At 41.0% G+C, this 23,714-nt stretch overlaps 1 protein-coding gene across 1 annotated transcript in view; it reads right to left on the bottom strand.

The window, feature by feature from the left end:
• LOC124253513 (DNA polymerase epsilon catalytic subunit A-like) overlaps positions 1-23,714 on the bottom strand; it is an 87,424-nt gene that overhangs the window by 26,790 nt on the left and 36,920 nt on the right. The window contains 26 exon segments of the mRNA XM_046687309.1: positions 713-851; positions 1,882-1,978; positions 2,634-2,766; positions 3,137-3,328; positions 4,307-4,540; positions 5,010-5,138; positions 6,227-6,307; positions 7,656-7,758; positions 8,589-8,677; positions 9,027-9,305; positions 10,344-10,439; positions 10,441-10,545; positions 12,571-12,715; positions 13,568-13,606; positions 13,608-13,655; positions 15,132-15,142; positions 15,144-15,341; positions 15,343-15,425; positions 16,358-16,444; positions 16,447-16,497; positions 17,537-17,623; positions 17,626-17,641; positions 19,000-19,128; positions 20,046-20,153; positions 21,222-21,434; positions 22,052-22,165. Coding sequence (XP_046543265.1) covers positions 713-851; positions 1,882-1,978; positions 2,634-2,766; positions 3,137-3,328; positions 4,307-4,540; positions 5,010-5,138; positions 6,227-6,307; positions 7,656-7,758; positions 8,589-8,677; positions 9,027-9,305; positions 10,344-10,439; positions 10,441-10,545; positions 12,571-12,715; positions 13,568-13,606; positions 13,608-13,655; positions 15,132-15,142; positions 15,144-15,341; positions 15,343-15,425; positions 16,358-16,444; positions 16,447-16,497; positions 17,537-17,623; positions 17,626-17,641; positions 19,000-19,128; positions 20,046-20,153; positions 21,222-21,434; positions 22,052-22,165 — 3,006 coding nt within the window.

The raw sequence follows: 23,714 nt of genomic DNA, 5'->3' as shown, positions 1-23,714 counted from the left end.
ATGTTTACTCAATCTCAAATATTCAAGGCAATTTCAAAACAATCTCCAACATTCAAGGCAAACTCCAACATTCAAGGCCATTTTCAACATAATTCAACATTCAAGGCCATTTCTCCAACATTCAAGGCCATGGCCAATCTTTTCAAGACCATTTCCAACATTCAAGGCAATTTCAAGACAAACTCCAACATTCAAGGCAATGTTTACTCAATCTCAAATATTCAAGACCATTTCAAGACAAACTCTTACATTCAAGGCAATTTCACAACAATCTCCAACATTCAAGGCCATTTCAACACAAACTCCAATATTCAAGTCCATTTCAACACAAAATCCAACATTCAATGCATTTTCAACATGTTAACTCCAATATTCAAGGCCATTTCAACACCAAATCCAACATTCAAGGCCATTTCAACACCAAATCCAACATCCACAGCATTTTCAACACAAACTTCAATATTCAAAACCATTTTCAAACCAATCTCCAACATTCATGACTATGTCAACACAAAATCCAACTTCCAAGGCCATTTTCAACATAATCTCCAACATTCAAGGCCTTTTCAAGCCTTGTGCACACCCTGTAACTAAATTCGCCAAAATGCCTGAGTTACAACAAGGACATGAAATGGATGGTCCTTTATGCCAATACTCTAGCTCAACGAGCCCACCCACCCTCTCATTCTCAAGTAGCTCCTGTTTCACTCACCCTGCCAGCCATGACCTTGGAGAAGTCTCTGTTGACAGTCACAACACAGCCGAGTCGGACCAGGGCACGGAAGAGAAGGGGAACCTGTGTCTCGTACACACCTTCAATGTCGGGGGACGACAGGTCAGCGTTCATATCACTGGAGCAAGGATATCAAGGATATTATTGGGTGTACAACAATAAACACAGAAACGATAGGTCCACACAAAACGGGTATGTGGCCAAAACAAGACCTCTGATTGGTCAACTTTTGTAAATCTGCACATTCTTTATAAATTCGTGGGAATTTCGAATATCATTACCTATAATTGTCAAAATCGGGTTTTAATCGACTTGCCGAAATAACAATAAAGAATTGGGAGGTGACATGAGTGGTGATCGATAGGCCAAACATCCAAGGTTATATTTACATTAACTTTTAATTGATTACATGTGGTGGTAGCTTAGCGTTCGGCAAAACATGCGGGTGGGGTACACCGAAGTGTCTGGCCTTGTCATGATTAGGGCTGGGACGGGTAACCGGCACGGGTGGGTAATGAGTTGGACCCGGTGTACCCGTCTCAATACCCAGACCCGTTGTGATCATGTGACTAATAGATTAAACAGTGTAACATGTTATTCTTGATGATAAAAGGTTTTATTGTCTTTTAAGATTTAGACATAATTGTGCAGTCACCTGTTTTGAATATAATACATGGTTAAGATATTGAAAACTCACTCACTGTTGGATTTTGGGATCTACTGACTGAAGTTATCCCAAATGATAGATTAGATCAGTTCATTCTGAACAACAGTTTTATGTTCAATTTAGAAAATGAAAAGTCTGACAACAAATGCAAAAATAAAACAAGGTCTTCCTGTCAATCCTGGAATAGATGTGGTTGTTGTAGCCTCACAGCTGAAGAATATATTGCCATTTCTTACAAATTTGATGTCAGGAATTAATATAACAGGTATCCGGTAATAGGGGGTGGGGTACCCGGGTAGAAAATTTGGACCCGTCCCAGCCCTAGTAATGATATATTCTACTGTGAAGCATTTCGAGTCAGGGGGTCATCTCAAAATTATTATTTTTTCAAATCTTTAATCCTCACAAAGACAATAGGGCCTGTGCAATGAGCAACTGGTCCAGCTCTGCTGGGGAATATAGGCTGACATTGAACACTTACTTAGTATGTTCCTGGTAAATGTGTTCTGGAACAGAGTACTGGTACAGATGGAACACGGGGTGTGATCGCGGCAGGGTCTTCTGTACCTTACGCCACACTGAAAACAACAGCATTCTTATCGAAACACTACAAACAGATAACATAATCGATCAAGTTTTGTCTGACTGTTCAGCCCCGCACTAAGTACATATCCCAGGCAAATGGATCAGACTCAGTCTGGACCAGACAATCTAGTGATTGACATGAGCAATGTTCAGGGCTCCAGATAAGGGCCATATCGGCGTATGTATGTACGGATAAAAAATATGCATGATACGGTAGGAAATAATTTCGAAAACGTAGAAGATACGCACCACGGCAATGGTGTACGGTCTTTGAATCATTTACAGACGTATTTTTCTGAAACATTATTGTTTTTTTACCTTTTTACTTAAGCGTAGCAATGTTGTGGTGCATATATGAAACTAAACACAAGATTACTGATACTCTATTAAATTCCATTCAGTACTCTAAATGTACTCTTAAGGTTTTCCAGTACTCCTGTATTGAAAAAGTAAGGAGTACGTACTCCTGATGTTGAAAAATTATCTGGAGCCCTGAATGTTCAATGTTGTCCAGTAATTTCAACAAAATGCCAAAATCACTATAGATTCATAGCGATCATTTCTAAGCTGGAATTCCCGCGCCAACAGTTCCTGCAACAACCTCTACAAGGAAAACAACCAAAAGCGTGATACATTATGCACACTTACTGGGTCCCTCCCCATCCTTGGGATTCTTCTGGTTCACAAAGAAGATGCGTGGGATGTTTAGTTTGATGGAGTGGAGGTCGTTGCCGATGACGGCCCACAGTCTATACTGGCCAGGTAGGCTGGTCTCCATTAACTGTGGACGAACAACATCAATGTATCTCTACAAATGTGTCTGGACAAGTTAATGTTGTTTTTTACATGCTGTCACAAAATGTTTGCCCTTAGCTCCAAAATCTACCAAGATATCTGACATGTACTCTTTCATGGCCAAAACATTTTGAAACAATTTCTTCAGAACAAGAAGATCCTATGAATACACAATGCCATTTAGCTCCCGGGGGCTTATTAGAGGAAATACAGTACCTTGTAAAGACATTCATCGAGCAACATGACTTAATGTTTTACAAAGAGGTTGTTCTAAAACAATAGGAGACAACAACTAAACAAAATGATGACGTCTCTTGCATTACAGTACGGAAGTGGACACATGGTGCGTCTCTGACCTGGACAATCTGCCACGGCATGTCCATCATACTACGAGCCGTCCGTCGCAGGAATCCACCCAGACCCCGAGCTGGCAGGGCAGCAGTGACTGGGGTGTCGAAGTCCAGTCTCCGCCTCTTCCTCTCCTGCTTCTCCTTAGCCTGCATCTGCCACTTCTTCTTGTGGTACTCCAGCCATACATTCCTCTCCTCCTGTATAACACAGAAGGGAAACGATGTACTAAGTCACTTTACATAAACCAGGCTGTGTGAGCCCTATGGAAGGGAGTTAACTCCTGACAAACTACTTACTATATGCTGTGTAGAAGGGTGTTAGCTCCAGATAAACCAACCTCTGTATGCTGTATGGGATGTTTCAATTTGACTTTCAACTTTCATGTTTTTGGAATGGCAAAAGGGAAGTTGCACGCTTTTCTGTAAGTTTTCAACATCGAACAAAACTGATTAAATCAACAAAAGGTGAAGTCATTTGGGAACCTTTTCTTAATTAAGTCGCTATTACGGCATTACCAAAGGGATATATAGAAATATACATGTCACTAAATCTAGAGTTCAAAGGTCGAATTTCTGTACTCTTGTCTTAGCAGTGGGGTAGCAATGATACTAAGGTAACAAAGTTGTCATGCGCTGAAAAGAATCTTGAGTTCTCTTATGCTAGTGGAAGAGGAGGTAACCCCAACACTCACCTTTGTACTGCCGATGGGAGGAGAGATAACCCTGACAAACTCACCTTTGTATTGCCCTTGGAAGGGGAGATAACCCTGACAAACTCACCTTTGTATTGCCCTTGGAAGGGGAGATAACCCTGACAAACTCACCTTTGTATTGCCCTTGGAAGGGGAGATAACCCTGACAAACTCACCTTCACACTGCCAATGGAAGGGGAGGTAACCCTGACAAACTCACCTTTGAACTGCCCATGGGAGGGGAGGTAACCCAGAAAAACTCACCTTTGAACTGCCAATGGAAGGGGAGGTAACCCTTACAAACTCACCTTCACACTTACCATGGAAGGGGAGGTGACCCTGACAACCTCACCTTTATACTGCCCATGGGAGGGGAGGTAGCCCCGACAAACTCACCTTTGAACAGCCAATGGAAGGGGAGGTAACACTGACAAACTCACCTTCACACTGCCAATGGAAGGGTAGGTAACCCTGACAAACTCACCCTTGTATTACCCATGGGAGGGGGAGCACCAAGTACATCCCTCCAGCTCTGGGACAGATCAGACGTCTGCGAGTCCAGCTGCGTGTTTGGCGTGTCTGTGTCAGAGTTGCCCCGCTTCCTCTTGTGGGACACAGCCATCCCTGACCTGGGTGTACGTCCTCCGATGTCCTCTATGTCCCCTATGCCATTCTGGGACGACGATACCATGTCCTCCGAGTCCTCTTCCATCCCCATCTAGAAGCAGACGTGGCAATGTTCTCTGTTTGAGGTTTAACAACCCACTCACCAATATTAATGATAAATGAACTGCAGTCTGGAAGGAACCCAGTCTAGACCAGACAATTCAGTGATTGATATCACAAGCATCAATCTATGCAATTATTAAACGATAACATGTGTCAACCTTGATCATGCTTTTACGACAAGCATGGGTTACTGAAGACCAATTCTGAACCAGATCCTCATGAGACCAGGCATGCAGTAATTTGTTTGTGTCAAGTTGCTTTCAGTGGGCTCTTCACTCATCTCTGTTACCTCGACACTTCTCACACGTCAAACACAACATCTGAACTTTTCATATCATATGAAATACCTATCTCTAATTCAATCTCAAAAAGAACAGAAATTAGGCTTAAACAACTTGATCTCGTATGGCCAATCATCTGACCTTCATAAGACTTTTTCCTACAGGAAGTTAACAAACCTGGGTTGTCTTTTTTGCCATTGGTGCAAAGATCTCACTGATTTTCTTCTGTTTGAAGACATCATTCCTTTCGAGAAGTTTCTTGTGTAGCCAGACTGGATGAGGAATACGAGGCACAGGATTTGGCACCTACATATAATCAGAAACATTTAAATATATAGAGGCAATTCAAAAATAGTTTTCAAAACTGATTGTTGGGAAGAGAGGGGGGTGTTTTTATTTGTATATTTTTCAGTTGTATAAAAAATAATAATCAAATTGCAAGTTTGTCTGGTATATTTTTATTGCTAACCAATTAATTTAATTTCATTATATTTTAATGAATAATAGTCCACCGTCTGCCTGAACAGTGTTTCAGTATTAGCTGACAATGGAATCGGTAGCATGGTGGTGCTGCTTTAACATCACTGAGGGTCACAACTATAATTTTTTTAATTTTTGGGTATGACACAGATAGGAATCGACCCCAGACTTTTGTCTCGACTCACAAACATTATTCGTTTTAAGTGAGTGAGTGAGTTGAGTTTTACGCCGCACTCAGCAATATTCCAGCTATATGGCGGCGATCTGTAAATAATTGAGTCTGGACCAGACAATCCAGTGATCAACAGCATGACCATCGATCTGCGCAACTGGGAACCGATGACATGTGTCAACCAAGTCAGTGACCCTGACCACCCGATCCCGTTAGTTGCCTCTTACGACAAGCATAGTCGCCTTTTGTGGCAAGCCTGGGTTGCTGAAGACCTATTTTAACCTGGATCTTCACGGGTCATTCGTTTTAAGGGTCCCTAGAGACAATATGAGTGTCCTGGACATTAACAGTGTTTTAATCATTCTTTTATATACTGGAATGGATCATTGATCATGCAGACTGATGGATGACATGATGCACATAGCTGCTTGGAACGAAAGAACCAAATACTCAGCAAAGACATAGATTTGTTGTGGGTACAGTGAATAATACTGTGTGTTCCTCTGGGTGCAGTGAATTGTTTTTCTCCATCCATTCTCTACATTTGCGAGTACTGGACGCACATTTGTGCATCGTGTAAAACCCTGGATCCCCAACCTTCCGTACCAGACAGGATAACAAGTATCATTTGTTTTCACAATCTTTTGGTATGACATAGGATTCAAACCCAAACCTTCCGTAGTCTGGCAGTCACTCTATCCACTAGGTCATGATGACATGACACTGCAGGAAGATGACTCACCTGCTGAAGGGCTGCTGGGATTGTGACGATCTTCATGATGGTGCCACCCAGCCTCTCGATGTAGTACTCCCAGTCGAGGATCTGAAACCAGTAGTGGTGTTCCGATTAATTGAAATAATCGAAGATCGGTCGCAGTGACCAAACGACCAAGCAATCGATAACATTTTCTCATAATTGAACATAAACAATTTTGGAACTACTGTTTTAGTGTTTGAAATACTTGACGATGGAACATATCTTAGAAGTTGTCAGGTCCTGAAAACATGTTTAATTCTTAGAAAAGTCACTTCACTAACTGAAAAGTCATGACTGAATATTTCTCTAAGACTCCAGGAAGTTTATGTTCATGATATATAAGTCATCACTTTACTTCACAAGTAACAAGTTGCATCATGTTATACTTTTCTGCAATAACAACCTGGATAGGAAAATCTGAATGACGCTAACCAATTTTTTCGATGATTGTTCGTTGGTAATGAAGCAATCATCAATTGTGAGATTTCAACAAATTCCCAACACTAGAAACCAGATGTCATTAAGGAAGGATGACAATATATATGGATGAACAACTTCTATATAAAGAAGTGAGGCTAAAATCGACATTACACCGCGTGTAGGTTCTAAAATCGTTATCATAGACCCTACACCAAACGCCTCATTCACTGTAATATAGAAGTGTTCACATGGACGAATCATGTCGGACACTCGGACAAATCTGGCAGATGACATGTGTCAACCAAGTCAGCAAGCCTGACCACCCGATCCCATTAGTAAGCCTCTTACAACAAGCAGTCAGCCTTTTGTGGCAAGCATTGGTTGCTGAAGACCTATTCTACCCCGGATCTTCACGGGTCGGAAAGGTTTGTGATGAAGATCAATGAAGACCCCCAGTCATGATCATGTTTTTATTATTTTGTATATGTTTCCTGTAAAATCATAACTTGACAAATGTTGCTGAACACAGGGTCTTTTAACGGAAAATCACTGACAATGAGGCCCTTTTCAAGGCAAAAACGAATTTAGGTCCTTTGCAAGTTGCAAATTTAGGGTAAACTGTCCAAATTTCAGACTTTTCAAGCCTGTGCATACCCTGTTTTACATTTATAACTAAACAGTCAGCAAATAAATGGATGTTTGGTTTAACATTGCATAGAATAGCATGTCAGTTCCATGACAGCATGGCACCTTGATGATGGCAGATGGTCTCACTCACACAAAACATAATGAACCATCAACAAAGAAGCATAGGCAGATCCAGAGGGGGATGCACAGATGCGCACCCCCCCTTTTGTCCTGAAAGTTTATCAAACGACCAATGAAACTCGGGTGAAAATGAAGTGTGCACCCCCCCCTTTTCTCAATAGTGTGCACCCCCCCTTTCTCAAACAGCTGTATCCGCCCGTGACAAGTGATTTACTTTTGGACTCACCTCTCGTATATCAAAGTGGGACATATCAGCTTTCTTCAACCATTTTCTCAAGAAGTGTTTTTTGACGCTAGGTTCAGCTTGGAATATAGCTAAAGGAATAGCTCTGGAAAGAAACACACCTCAGTTTACTGTTTGAATGATGAACTCAAGATGAACTGCAAATTACACAGGATATACTGCCAATTAATATTTAGTTGCTCATGTACAAGTAGATATACGATCAGGGGCTTCACCTTGATCAATAAAACTAGATCACTGGGGACCCCTACTTACCAATTTCTAGTACCCTTACAGAGAGTACCCTTATGTTAGATTCCTGTAAAATGGTGTAATGTATGGAACCGTAAGTTTTAATATTTACTGTGATCACAGGAGCTGTATATTTCTTGTCAAGCATGAGAGAGTATGGTTTTACACCGCTTTTAGCAATATTCTAGCAATATCGCGGTGGTGGACACCAGAAATGGGCTTCACACATTGTACTCATGTGGGGAAACGAACCGGGTCTTGATTGACGCAATGACGCTTTCACCACTAGGCTCAATAGGCTAACCACTGCCCATCCTTGTCAAGAATTTGGCACAGTGAATATCATTCTGCCTCTGTCAAATATATATTCTTTCTGCATCCATCATACATATTTGTACAGGGTGGAAATAACCCATTGCCTGGCGTCCGAGTCCAGTGGTTTTTTCTGTCGGGCAAGCAAATTTGTATATCACACTGTACGGTGTCCAGTTGACTTTCCAATCTTAATTATGCTGTTTATTTTAAAAATCAACAAAGAAAGCGTCCGGTATCAGGGCAAGTGATTTTACATGTGACACTGTACCAGAGTACACTAGCAATTTTAAAGTTATTAAAGTATGTGTTTCTTGTAAGCCATGATGTAATAATACATATAGTAACATTTTATTAAATCCAATAGTGTACCTCTCAGTTACTGGGGCACCCTCGGGTTTCTTGGCAATGATGAATCGACAAGCCAGTCCAGCATCCTTCACCATCTGATCTCCCAGGAACTGATGAAGAGACAAGTCAGAATCCATACATTTTGGAGTGAGTGAATGAGTGAGTGAGTTTAGTTTTAAGCCGCAATCAGCTATATGGCAGCGGTCTGTAAATAATAGTCTTGACCAGACAATCCAGTGATCAAAAGCATGAGCATTGATCTGCGCAATTGGGATACGATGACATGTGTCAACCAAGTCAGCGAGCCTGACCACCCGATCCCATTAGTCGCCTCTTATGACAAGCATGGGTTACTGAAGGTTCATTCTAACCCAGACCTCGACAGGTCTATACATTTTGGACATCATGTTAATAAATGAAGGCGACCTTGTTCTCCAACCATCTGTACATTCACCCTACCTCTGCTAGTCTCTTAGCTGTGCTAATGGACGTTGACTTCTGCTGGCCGTAGTCGTCCAGTTTACGGGACATGCTACGGTTTTCAGCGATGAGTTCAAACAGTTCGGAGTCGGGCATGTTTGCAGCCTTGCTGTACAACACGTCCAGCCAGTAGTCCGCGATCTTTGCCACAGCATCATAACACTCCTCAAGTGTAGTGCCTTTCAGAAACGCCTCGAACACCGACGACTGGAAGATCTTGATGAGCTGCAGTTCTCCACGACGTTTAACTTCAAATCCCTGCAGTGGCAGAGAACATTCAGTCAACAAAGTTTCATTCTTAACCCCAGGAGCCATTTGCCTCCCGATATTACTTTTGTCACAGTATTTAAAGAGCCAACATTGAATTTGCAAGTAGCCATATGTTTCTTAGTTGTTCAATTCAATCTGTTTCAACATTCCAGCTATACTCCAAAATATATCATCCTGTTAGTAAAAATACTTGAGTTCTGTAGTGTATGACCTAGAGATTGCAGTTAGACCTTCAATATCAGTGACAGTAGGTTGTAATAATTTGTTTGTTTGTTGTTTAACAAGCGACTCAGTAGTATTCCAGCTATATGGCTGCGGTCTGTAAATAAGGGACCGGTCATAATTGGGGGTGGGGGTGGGGTGGGGTGATGATGATTTTTATGGAGAAGCATGTACAATGTGACTGACCACCTCCCCCACCTAAAATTTAAGTACAAAGTATGTGGGACCCCCCTCTGCATGTCATGTACAAAATCAATGATCCCCCTCCCCATATTTTTTAAGCCTAATTTTTTTAACATTTTTATGTACAAAATTGATGACCTCTCCTACCTCCCCAGAACAAAATCGGTGACACACCCCCCACCCGTTAAAATCATCACCTCACACACACACAAAATCCAGTGGTCAACATCATGAGCATTGTTCTACATAATTGGGACATGTCAGCCAAGTCAACAAGCCTGTCCACCCGACCCTGTTACTCGCCTTTTCTGACAAGCATGGGTTGGTGATGATCAATTCTAAAAGATCTTTGTTTGCAGTGACCAACCACTGACATATGATTGTAATTACTTGTGACAATTAATCAAATGCTATAAAAACTTCATGCATGAGACTTTAAAGCAATCACCTTCAATATTTATTTTAACCTTACATGTCACTCAAGGATTATCTTGGCAGTACATATTTAGACAAGACAACCTGTTCAATACACCTGGCATGGTTGGTTTGGGACCACTTACAACAAAGATTCCAAATGAGTCTCAGGAGACTGGGTAAACTCTTAAGGAAGAGGCATGTTACCTTCAGCTCAGCCAGAGAGCCATCAAAGTTAAACACTGCATATCTCTTCTTCAGTTTCTTGCCCTCCTCTTTGGAGGCAGGCAGGATCATGGCCAGGATGCGGTCCGTCCACCTCAAAGAAGATGGAGTTCTCACTGCTTGGGGAGTAGCTGAGAGAGTTGTGATCCTCCAACTCCTGGTACTGGTGGTTGGTGAAGTGGTCCTGAAACATGGAGACACAGTGTGAAGAGATTAGTGGACCTGAAACATGAAGAGAGTGGTCCTGAAACATGGAGACACAGTGTGAAGAGATTAGTGGACCTGAAACATGGAGAAGTGGTCCTGAAACATGGAGACACAGTGTGAAGAGATTAGTGGACCTGAAACATGGAGAGAGTGGTCCTGAAACATGGAGACACACAGTGTGAAGAGATTAGTGGCCCTGAAACATGGAGACACAGTATGAAGAGATTAGTGGTCCTGAAACATGGAGGGAGTGGTCCTGAAACATGAGATTAGTGGTGTGAAACAGAGAGAGTGGCCCTGAAACATGGAGACACAGTGTGAAGAGATTAGTGGCCCTGAAACATGGAGAGAGTGGTCCTGAAACATGGAGACACAGTGTGAAGAGATTAGTGGACCTGAAACATGGAGGAGAGTGGTCCTGAAACATGGAGACACAGTGTGAAGAGATTAGTGGCTCTGAAACATGGAGAGAGTGGTCCTGAAACATGGGTACACAGTGTGAAGAGATTAGTGGCTCTGAAACATGGGAGAGTGGTCCTGAAACATGGAGAGAGTGTGAAGAGGTCCTGAAACATGGAGAGAGTGGTCCTGAAACATGGGGACACAGTGTGAAGAGATTAGTGGCCCTGAAACATGGAGAGAGTGGTCCTGAAACATGGGGACACAGTGTGAAGAGATTAGTGGCCCTGAAACATGGAGAGAGAGTGGTCCTGAAACATGGAGAGAAGGAGTTTAGTGGTGCTGGAACATGGAGATTAGGAAGGAGTTTAGTGGTGCTGGAACGTGGAGATTAGGAAGGAGTTTAGTGGTGCTGGAACAGTGGTGCTGGAGATTAGGAGATTAGGAAGGAGTTTAGTGGTGCTGGAACATGGAGATTAGGAAGGAGTTTAGTGGTGCTGGAACATGGAGATTAGGAAGGAGTTTAGTGGTGCTGGAACATGGAGATTAGGAAGGAGTTTAGTGGTGCTGGAACATGGAGATTAGGAAGGAGTTTAGTGGTGCTGGAACATGGAGATTAGGAAGGAGTTTAGTGGTGCTGGAACATGGAGATAAGGAAGGAGTTTAGTGGTGCTGGAACGTGGAGATAAGGAAGGAGTTTAGTGGTGCTGGAACGTGGAGATTAGGAAGGAGTTTAGTGGTGCTGGAACATGGAGATTAGGAAGGAGTTTAGTGATGCTGGAACGTGGAGATTAGGAAGGAGTTTAGTGGTGCTGGAACATGGAGATTAGGAAGGAGTTTAGTGGTGCTGGAACATGGAGATAAGGAAGGAGTTTAGTGGTGCTGGAACGTGGAGATTAGGAAGGGAGTTTAGTGGTGCTGGAACATAGTGGAGATGGAATGGAGAAGGAGTTTAGTGGTGCTGGAACATGGAGATTAGGAAGGAGTTTAGTGGAGCTGGAACATGGAGATTAGGAAGGAGTTTAGTGGAGCTGGAACATGGAGATTAGGAAGGAGTTTAGTGGTGCTGGAACATGGAGATTAGGAAGGAGTTTAGTGGTGCTGGAACATGGAGATTAGGAAGGAGTTTAGTGGTGCTGGAACATGGAGATTAGGAAGGAGTTTAGTGGTGCTGGAACATGGGAGATTAGGAAGGAGTTTAGTGGTGCTGGAACATAGGAAGGAGATTAGGAAGGAGTTTAGGAAGAGCTGGAACATGGAGATTAGGAAGGAGTTTAGTGGTGCTGGAACATGGGAGATTAGGAAGGAGTTTAGTGATGCTGGAACATGGAGATTAGGAAGGAGTTTAGTGGTGCTGGAACATGGAGATTAGGAAGGAGTTTAGTGGTGTTGGAACATGGAGATTAGGAAGGAGTTTAGTGGTCCTGAAACATGGATACAGGTTTTAGTTGTCCTGGTATATGGAGATTGGGAGAGAGGGTTTAGTGGTCCTGGAACATGAGAGATAGGGAGAGAGTTTAGCTGCTTTGAGGTGTCTTTCAGTTACATCATGGCACATCTAAACTCAACGTAACACCAATACATAATTCTGTTTATATCTTACCTTGACCATCACATTGAGCATGGCGCCAGGGTAAGATATAGTAACCTTGGCCTTCTTTGGATTAGTTGTCTTGACAACATAATTCTCAGGGAACGTTGCCGGCAAAACGCACCAGATTCCATCTGTGTCCAACTCCAATGGGCGATCTGAAAACGTTCCACAGACATCATCAACTCTTTCACAATCAATGATTGAACATGTAACAAGTGACTTGTATGGGAGGGTTGGGGAAAGCGTTTTTTAAAACATCTTTTACCTCAATGTAACAGAAGTCTGTATTTTCTTGAGTACAGCCATTATTAAAAAGCAAATCTCTGTCATATGGGAGTGCAACACACACATGATAATACATCCAAGGAAACCTACTTAAGTCTAGGGGTGTCACGATACACCAATCTCACGATCACGATACGTTATCACGATTTTAAAGGTCACGCGATACGATCACGTTATCGCGATACATAATTTTCGCACCCTTTCATAGCATTACCTTACGGCAACATACTGGCGCTCACTGATTGGTCCATCAAAATAGTCTAGCCAATCACAAAAGCTGTTAGTTTCCAACCTATTTTTAAGTAAAGCTAGCTACATCTATTTATTCGAGCGGTCTCATTATAATTTTACTATCAAGACTTTGAAGGAGATGGATATAGCATAAAAATTTGAATCGATAAAGTTTTAAAATAGGAATCGATACACGCAAGCATGTATCGTATCATATATCGCCAGTAAAATGTATCGATACATTCGCGATCGCAACACCCTACTTAAGTCCATAGACATTTTATCAAAATCTTTCAACAGACAAACCACTGTCGCTGGCAAAGTGCACATATCAGTATTGAATACCTCAGTATTAATAAACGAAGAATCAAGAACAGAAAGTAAAATCTAATGATATGAAGAAAATATGTCACGATAATTAATCATAATTAATAATCATTATATGAACAGACAAAGCCAGAGATAAATGAAATACAATAAGGGTTGTTACCCAATTTGTTCGACTATCTCCTGGCTTTTGATGATGTTGGCCAGTGAAACAAACAATACCCGCCATCTCCATGCTGTACCAGCGAGCTCTGGAAACACACAACAATATAACTGATAATAACACCACATGCACCATGAACTTACGAGGCATTGTTTTGTTTGTTTGTCCAAAATGACATACAATGTCCCTTTGATAAATTCAATTCTTAGGGCTGCAATATAACCCGGTTTACCAGTTGTTTGTCGATACGACATGATCGAAAACCGGTATTTTGACATGCATTCGAAAACGTCGTAACACTCGGAAATCTTCGGATATTTCCTTGTTTCATTTGTGCCAAATATTATTCACATTTTTATTTTATCATGATTAAAATTTGTTATTAAAACTTATCAAACATAGTGATTTGGTTGTGTTTTTGCTCTATAAATCAAGCAGTAACTCGAATATAAGTAGTTTTCTGTTTAAAATACTTCATGCAATATATTGCAATGCATATGAATATTCAATATCTGCATATGAATATTCTCTGCAATACCCAACCCTATCAATTCAACAGCAAAACATGTGCTGCTCTTAGCCAAGATTTGTCTATTTGTTGTTGTTTAACACCACAATCAGTAATCACCATCTATGTATGGAGGTCTGTAAATAATCAAACCTAGACCAGACAATCCAGTGATTGACATCAATGAGCATCGATCCACGCATAATAGGGATAATGATGACTCAGGTTAACAAAGTCAGCCATCCCGCTGGTTGCATCTTATGACAAGCATGGGTTACTGAAGACCAGTTCTCACCCGGATCTTCAAGGGATTTAGGAGCTGTGTATTGACTTGGATCTTGTATAGATATATTCTGCCAATTAACACTTACACAGGGATGGCAACAGGAAAATCTATTTTCAGCTGAAAACTTAATATTGTGTCATCGAGTTGAGGGATTCTCAATGGATTTAGACGATTCACAATTGAACAATTTGAAATAAAATCTCTTGGAAATCCAGCTGGATCAATGCGGAAAATTGCCATCCCTGCTTACATGAGTTAAGTCCTTAATTAGAACAATCTTGAAATCCTCCACCAATTTGTATCCCCAGACAATTTACCCCAGTTATACAAAACATTTCAAATCCAGAGATGCCAATCCTAATTTTGCCCAATTAGTATTTTGGGCAAAAACTGAGTAAAAAATTGGTATTTGTTGGCCAAAATTAGTAGTAACTTTTCCAAAAGAATTTTTATATCAAATAAAAAATTTAAATATATATAGTCTAAGACCTTGTTATTATTAATGTTGTACTCAACTAAATCAGAAGTAAGTATCCACATACTGAATAAAATGTGATTGAAATTTATTGTGTATGAATGCGTATGCTATTTGATAATTTAATTTAATGTATTTTTTTTTTAAATCGTGATATTTTTACTGTTATCGTGAGTAGTTCAGTATTTTGTGTTGTTTTTTTGTAACGATAAAATCGTATGGGTTGGCATCTCTGCAAATCCCATTTTGTTTTCATGTTCATTATCATAAAATTAGGATTTTGGAGAGCCCTCACCCCTTCCTCATCAACGTAGCCATAGAAGGAGTTGAGGATGCACTTGTGAGCCAGTTGCAGAGAGTCGTTACAGCACCACCATGCGCTATTTCCAACCGCCTCTACTGCATCTTTCTTCGCCTCAGCCTCACTCAGCTTCTTCTTCCAAACTTTGGTCAGACCCTTGAACTCATACCGTCGATCACGGAAGCTTCATACGCGGTGTCCACGAGAAGGAGTTTTCTCGCTGGCAGATGGTAGCTGTTCTTTCTTCCATTCGGGTTATTTTGGTCTTCTTGTACTTTCGACAGTACTCTGAACGCTGAGAGGGTTGGAAGATTAGGCATAGGAAACATCAGCAGACAATAGGTTTGTGACTTGTGTTTAAGTTTCACTGACAAAGTTGTTGCACTTTTCGTGCCATTTCATTAAAATCACAACATTTGCTCCAATACAGTGCCTCTCTGTGTCAAAGAAGTATGGACAAGCGCAACAGGTCCGTGAGCGAATCTTGACCACATAATACATATATAAAGGATGCATTGGTTCTGGAGAATAAGCGAATAATGACTTCATAAAAGATTTGGTTTCTGATCCTTTTCAACTTTGATTCTGAAATATTTAGGGCTAAATATTGATACACATATTAGAGACCAATAACAGTTTGCTAAATACCAATTACTTATCCATAAATATCGGAGAACAAACTTTGATTGAGAATTGAAAGGTAGAGGAGTGCATTCAGTCTGTAGAATTTGACTTGCAGGCAGCATTCAATCTTCGCATAAGTCTGTTTGGGTACATTTCATCGACTCACATAGTTTATGTAAGATATCATAACACATTTTTCACATCAATAATCCTCACTAATTTTTCCCACTGTCAATATTCCTTCAATCAAACTTCCTTTTGTATGGATAAGCCATGTCTTTCAGAAATGATGGTGTAAACCAGCCATAAAAAAATAACGTGGTGAAACTCTATATTTTGGAAGTTGCAAGATTATATTAGTACTCAAAATAAAAAATCAAATAGATTTTGCTTCTGTTTGCTTGGCTTTTACCTGTGTCTTTGAAAAGTTAGTCTTTTGATTTGACTTCTTAAAAGATTATTTTTATATTAAAACTGGAAATTCCTTACAAATTATTGGTGACACTTATTATAAAATTATTGGTGACACTTAGCATCCAAGATGATAGGAGTTGAAAAACATTCATGTAATCATGCAAATGTCACGTGACACCCACCTGCCAAACGTTTCTTCTCTATGGCAGCTTGTTCCTCTTTCGGCAGTTCATGGAGCGCCCTCGGTTCCCCTGGGAAGTATGGGGAACTTCTCGTTTCTCCAACTGTTGTTGAATGCGATGAAACTCATTCCGTGATGGCACTGAAATTAAGAATCTACGCTTAATCTCCAGGGCGTGGGGTAGCCTTGCAGTAAAAGTGTACTCTGTCAGTGTGCGAAATAGTTTCCAAATTTTGCTGGCCAGTCGGTCTAGCTATGCCTGAAAGTTACAAGCCCACAAGATAATTCACTAGCCCAAAATTTGAATGTGGACACAGAGTTTCATCATTAACTTGCTAATATGATGAATGAATGTTTTACCAGGCCATAATCTTACATGATTTAAAAGTGTGTTATAACTTAACAAGTCGGAGAGAGTGATATATTTCCAAATTGACCCCATGAAAATTTCTCTAGCCAGTAGGGCCAGTGACTGTGGAGATTAACTGGTCCCGACTGTATTTTACTAGCCACAGGCTAGCGGGGCAGTGGCTGTTTCAAGACACTGACGCTTGTCATTCTGAAGAACCGGATTTGATTCCCTACCTGGGTACAATGTTTGAAACCCATTTATGTTGATCCCTCCTCTTCCCTCCGAATACTACTAAAAGCTGCGTAAACCTACACTTGATCACTCGCTTGATCACTGAAGGCCATATCTTTCACTATTTAACAACATTCACATGGTTTCATAGTTTATGTTAGCTCACTTTGCTCATACTGTTGTTTGTTTAGTTTGGGTGTAAAAAATCTTGTAAGTCAGCCCTGAAATGGGGTACAACAGTCATTTAGCCTTTAACTTACAGAGACATTCATGCCACAGTCTTCATATGGCTTTCATGTGGTGTAAAAATCATGTAGGTGAGTTTGAAATGGTGGTGATGCTTTTCCAGACATACCAACTCAGAGCCGACTAGTCCTTGGATACTGAGCAAGCCAGGGTAACAACAAATACCATCCACTAAAGTCTTTTGGTATGGCATAGCTAGGGTTCAAACCAACAACCATCTGCTTGGGGCAGACGCCCTATCCATTACCATATACAGACTGTCTGCTTACTTTGCCTCCATCAACACTTGATACAGCTTTGTAATCTTGTCAAGCCTTAGTTTAGTATTTACTGAAATGATTGAGCGAGAACTTACTGAACTCTCCCTCCACATCCACGGCATCTTCCGCTGACAGAGGGCTTCCGGTTTGTTGAAGTCACAGGCAGCACAGGTCACAGGTCAACAATGGCTGGAGGCTGAACACAAGGACAAAAAATTTGCTTCTATGGCCAAACACAAAAATGTTGTGGTTCCGATTACACCTCTTTAAAATTTAGGGTAGGTAGGAAGGATTTTTTTACATATTTTTTTAGAAGGAAAGTACAAACTAATAACACATGTATCAATGTGTAATTGTTTTTTTCAATCAAGCTTGCGCCATCATGTCCACTTTCTCTATCAGAATGACCGATATCTGTCAGCTTAGGGAAAATACAATGGTATCTGAAAGCTTATTTTATTCAGTCCACTAAAAAAATAGGGTCGGCACCAGAATTCAAGGAACCACAACATTTTTTTTTTTAGGCCTAACTGATTGACTGTTGATTGATTGAGTTTAGTTTTACGCCGTACACAGCAATATTCAAACTATATGGCGACAGTCTGTAAATAATTGATTCTGGACCAGACAATCCAGTGAGTAACAGACATGACCATCGATCTACGCGATGGGGATACGATGCCATGTGTCAACCAAGTCAGCGAGCCTGACCACCGATCCAGTTAGTCACCTCTACGACAAGCATGGGTTACTGAAGATCAATTCTAACCCAGATCTTCACGGGTCTTTTCTTAAACTGAATGTACTGCCATCAACACTTAATCAGTCGACTAAGCACATTTTGATGGGCAACACATCTGTGCACGTAGCATTATTACTTTATTTCACTACTTTTAGTCACGGAGATTTCAGCAAGTACTTTGGGGTTACATATCTTTGTTTCGTGGTCAGGAAAATGGTGTAGAGTATTACTAATTAAATCTGAGAAGGATCCTAGAAGATGGTGTAGAGTATTTCAATAAAAATAGGGAGTAGTATAGAAAGATGACGTACAGTATTCCAATTTAAAACAGGGAGTATTATAGAAAGATTGTGTACAATTAATTCAATTAAAATGAGAAAGACTGTGGACAGTATCGTAACCTAGATTAACCATTGTTTTTTCCTCACGCCGACAGATATCGGCCATTCTGATAGAGAAAGTGGTCATGATGGCCGCAAGCTTGATTGAAAAACAATTACACATTGATACATTAGTTATTAGTTTGTACTTTCCTTCTAAAGATGGCATCTAGTTTCGGTTCTGAACAGGGAGTTTTATAGAAAGATTGTCTACAGTATTTCAATTAAGAATGAGCTGTCTTCTAGAGGAAAAGATAGTGGACAGAACAGTATTTACAGTGAGGTGCTACTTGGAGAAAGATAACGTACAGTATTTTTATTTCAACTAAGGTGTTCCTACAGTGGAAGAGGCATACAGTATATAAATTAAATCTTAGATGTGCTGTTTTTAAATCTTAAACAAGGCATATCGTGCAGAGGAAGATGGTGTACCTGCAATCTGTTAGTGAGGATGATGTTTGGGTACATGGCGTCCACATCAAGATGGTAGATGATGGGGTTCTCCAAACGGTTGGGGCAGTCTCGTAACATCTCCAACTTCTCAGCAATGTCACTGCACACCTGAAATCAAACTCCTTCATTGGATACGGAAATACCAAGTAGTACAACTGCTTCGCGATGGACGAAAGTGACAGAGCTCATGAACAATCCCGAGAATAGAAAGCAAGAAAATAAATATTTAACCTGGAGTGCCATTCTTGTATAAAAACTACTGACTGTAAACTTCCAATATTCACCACAACATTATTGAACATGGAATGGAAATAATAATGAAACATGCGGCAGACTTTGGGATGATACAGTGGTGCTTGAGAACTAATTTTTATATTTTTTTAAGCTTTAACTTAACGCATTTATATTTTTGGATTTTCAAGTCATAAACAACAGTCAAAGCCAGTGTCTGATGCATCATGTCCAAACATTTAGTGAGTGAGCTTGGTTTTACGCCGCTTTTTAGCAATATTCTAGCAATATCACGACGGGGGACACCAGAAATTGGCTTCACACATTTTACCCAGGTAGGGATTCGAACTTCGAAGTCTTCGGCAAGACGAAAGTGAGCGCTTTAACCACTAGGCTACCCCCACCGCCCCACCAGACATTTCAGTTCAGCTGATAACAGTCCCTATAATAACACTACCCTGTCTAGAAAAAGATGGAAAGAGACAAGATGGGACTTGTTTTGGCACTATCTGTATTTTTAAAACTCTGGGTCAGCAAACCAATTATCAGTTTTGTCGGCAACAATCCAAGTGGTCAAGGTACACTGACCATTCTACAGTCACCTAGTCGGGACCACATGATTTACTAAGTCCCATCTTACAAGGGACAAGTTTAAACCTAGAATTCTCATTAGGTTTATTGGTTCAAAGAAATTAACGGGCCTGACCTAGTGATCTATTAGGGCCTATTTTTTTACCGGCATAGCTCACAGTCCACCACTTCTAACTTAAGGCTAATGGTCTAGTTCGATCTACCTCGTCAAAGTTGGTGACTGTGTTGAGAGGTATTTTCTCCTCCACCTCGATGGCGTGCTTCATTGTCCGCTCCACGCTGTCAATCAGTGTCTGGAAAGCTTCCGGCACCTAAACACATGAAAATAATCCCACATCATCTTGCCGCCATAGATCTGAATATTCTATATTCCTCCATCAGCCATGAATAGATATGACTTCAAATTGAAGCTATTGTTAAAAAATGAATCAAACAAACTCCTAATTCAATCACAGGGAGATGGTGAGTGTTAGTACCACTAATGTGCTCTGCTCACATTAAGCCAGTTGGGGTTGACAACTCATGTATGTATATATGAGTGAGTGAGTGAGTGAGTGAGTAGTGAATGAGCATCAAGTTTTTCAGCTGAATGAGCGAGTTTAGTTTCACGCCGCACTCAGCAATATTCCAGCTATATGGCGGTGGTCTGTAAATAATCGAGTCTGGACCAGACAATCCAGTGATCAACAGCATGACCATCGATCTGCGCAATTGGGAACCGATGACATGTGTCAACCAAGTCATCGAGCCTGACCACCCGATCCTGTTAGTCGCCTCTTACGATAAGCATGAGTTACTGAAGGCCAATATTCTAACCCGGACCTTCACGGGTCCAGCTAAATGAAGGCAGTAAACCCGAAGTGATGCTGTGTGGGGGTGCAGGGATTGATATGGAGTCTTGTATTTGAGGCTTGGGACTCATACTCTTAATTTTCAGGGGTCCAGGACAACAAAATGGGGTCCCAGACACTTAAATATTATTATTAATACTGTTATTGTGTAGCATGATCATCACATTGTTACAGTAATTAAATTGCAAATAATACCATAACCCAGCTAGTAACAAACTCAGTGATAACTTATTGTCACTTGTTTGGAATTTTTACAAAAAGTATTAGGACTTTTTCTGAGTCCCTGTGGACGCGCTATTAAATTTTGTTGCATCCACTGTCAATTTTTATGCGTCCTGTCCTGTAAATCCCTGTGGTTGTTTACCACTTTGGTGAAACACAGAAAAACGTGTTGCTGCACCAAACCAGGACGCATCATCAGGCTTCAAACCCAGGACAATAGGGTGTCTGGCACGCCTGAGGGAAGTAAAACTGCACAGCAAATCGCTGCATCATAGACCAAAAAGGTGTGTTCAGCTACACACTTACCATTCTGAACCTGCATGGAATGTCAGACCGGAACACCCCAGATTCCAACGCCTCGACGTGGCCACCGACGTAGGTCTCCGAGTCCAGCACGTGTCCATCCTCTGTCAGCTTGTTCAGCACCGACTCCTGCTTGTTGGGGAAGACGATGTTAGCGTGGTAGGCCTGCACCATCAGGAGAGCCTCACACAGAGTCCCGGAGCCCTTCCGCAATACCTGGATGACCACAGACACAGTATAATGAATGAAGAGTCTGTATTTCAAATAGGGTTGTCACGATTCATCAAAGCATCAAAGCTCTTCCGCAATACCTGGACGTCCAGACACAGAATAATGAATGAAGAGTCTCTATTATAAATACGGTTGTCGTGATTCACTGTCAAACAGGACCTTACAATCAGGGGAATTTTATTAATTCCAATTTGGGCTGAATATTGACTTGTGAGTAGGCCTAGATAAACTATGGGTAACTTCTGTATTTTGAGGAACACAACGTTTTGGGGTATATCCTTACGCCTTCAATATACTCCAAAACGTTGTGTTCCTCAAAATACAGATGACATCCATAAACTCTTGCCTTTATATGTATGACTTCTAAATGCCATTCTCCAGCCAAAGACTTTGAACAATCATGTAAGTGCAAAACTTTCATACATCTATTATTTCTTTTTCTATGTGTATGAAGCTTTCAAGCCATAAAGGCAAAAGTAGAGCAAGGCATTTTCAAGGCTAAAATGAATTTAGGGCCTTTTTAGGGTAAAATGTCCAAATTTCAGGCTTTTTCAAGCCCCAACCCTTATCTTGGACTGCACACGTCTACTTCAATGTCATACCTCATCCGGCTCCATGGGGATGATGGTACACAGGGCAAAGATGAAGGGGTGGACATATTTGACGTAGAGGTAGTACGTCGCGACTGCGTCTGACACGGAGTAGTTCGCCAACACCTGTGGAGATAAAACAACTTAGTCAATGTGAAAATTTCAGATATGCAGGTGTTATGGAGTATTTGATTCAAGAAATGTCAAACTTTGAAACCTACCTCACCCAACAAACATAGCACAGAAAGTCTTTAAAACGTTTGATGAAAGTGTAACCAGTAGATAAGCTGACACCCTTCTACGAACTGCTTTTCTGGTGCTCAAACTTCTGCTGTCCGATACAGTAATGTTTTCGCTGTTGTTTACTTTTGTATAATTGAACATGGGCATGGAGATTAAATAGAGGATATTATATGAGTGCCCATGTCATACTACGTTTAAGACACGAGTGCCTAAATGTTGGTTTTCCCGAGCGAGAGCCAATATTTAGGTGAGGTGAGGTGAAATTGGGTTTAACGTCGTGCTTGAGAATATTTCGCTCATATGACGACGTACATGCGTGTGTATGTGTATGTGTGGCTGCTTGTACTAGTCCAGACTTAAGCTGGTTTTATAGTGCTAGCCCACTGAGATACCATGCCGCAGTGAAGCATAAATACCCCACTCAGACACATTATACTGATCCGAGCCGACCAGTCCTTGTTGTACCCATTAATGCCGAGCGCCAGGAAGGGACCAACAAGTACCATATTATAACGTCTTTTGTTATGCCATCGGCGGGATCGAACCCGTGACCTTCCGCTCTCCGGGCGGACGCTCTAACCACTACACCACGGAGGCGGTCCGATATTTAGGCACGAGTGTCGTAAACATTGTATGATATGAGTACGAATATAATATTCTGTTCATTACCGAAGTTGTGAAATTGAGGAAAATAATATCAAATCTACTTTCAAACACAGGCTGGCTACCCGCCGTCACCGAATGTAGAACGCAAAGTCACAAAAGAAACGTGACAAAGTGATATCTTGCCCAAGGGCATCGTATGAAAAATATGAACCGCGATATGTACGCCCACGTAGGTAATAAAAACATTTACTTACCCTGCACTCAGCAATATTTCAGCTACATGACTGCAGCATGTAAGTAACTTCACCACATGCTTCATGAACTGTATGGTGTTTCTTGCAGAGGCCCAGATAAGCTGCGTATCCGGGTAAAATATGCATGGAAAATTTCCAATTACGCATTGAAAAATAATTGTTGCGTACCAATTACTCATTTAAAATGTTAGATACGAAAAAAGTTTAAAACGAATGCGTACGGAATATATTTATAAAAATCGCTTGCATAATGAAAAAGACATCGATTGCTATCAAGTTGTACTGTTAGTATAGGACTAGTGTTGTACTGTCAGTATAGGATGAGTGATTTTTTATGAAATCATTTCCATTATATTTAAGTTGGTTTTGATTAGATATGACTTAAGGCAAAACATACCTGCTAGTAGACTTACTCAATGACACAATACTTAGATGTGTGAAATGACTGAAATACACACATATTTGAAAGCCTGTGGGTAGCGAAAATGAAATACCCACGATACATTCATAATACCACTCCAAAAATACAGTGCGTACAAGTACCCACATGAGCTAAATCTTATCTGGAGCTC

Source organism: Haliotis rubra, unplaced genomic scaffold, assembly GCF_003918875.1.
Source record: "Haliotis rubra isolate DU_JTF1 unplaced genomic scaffold, ASM391887v1 Scf542, whole genome shotgun sequence".
In the NCBI taxonomy this organism is placed as follows: domain Eukaryota; kingdom Metazoa; phylum Mollusca; class Gastropoda; order Lepetellida; family Haliotidae; genus Haliotis; species Haliotis rubra.
This window is presented reverse-complemented; position numbering and strand designations above follow the sequence as displayed.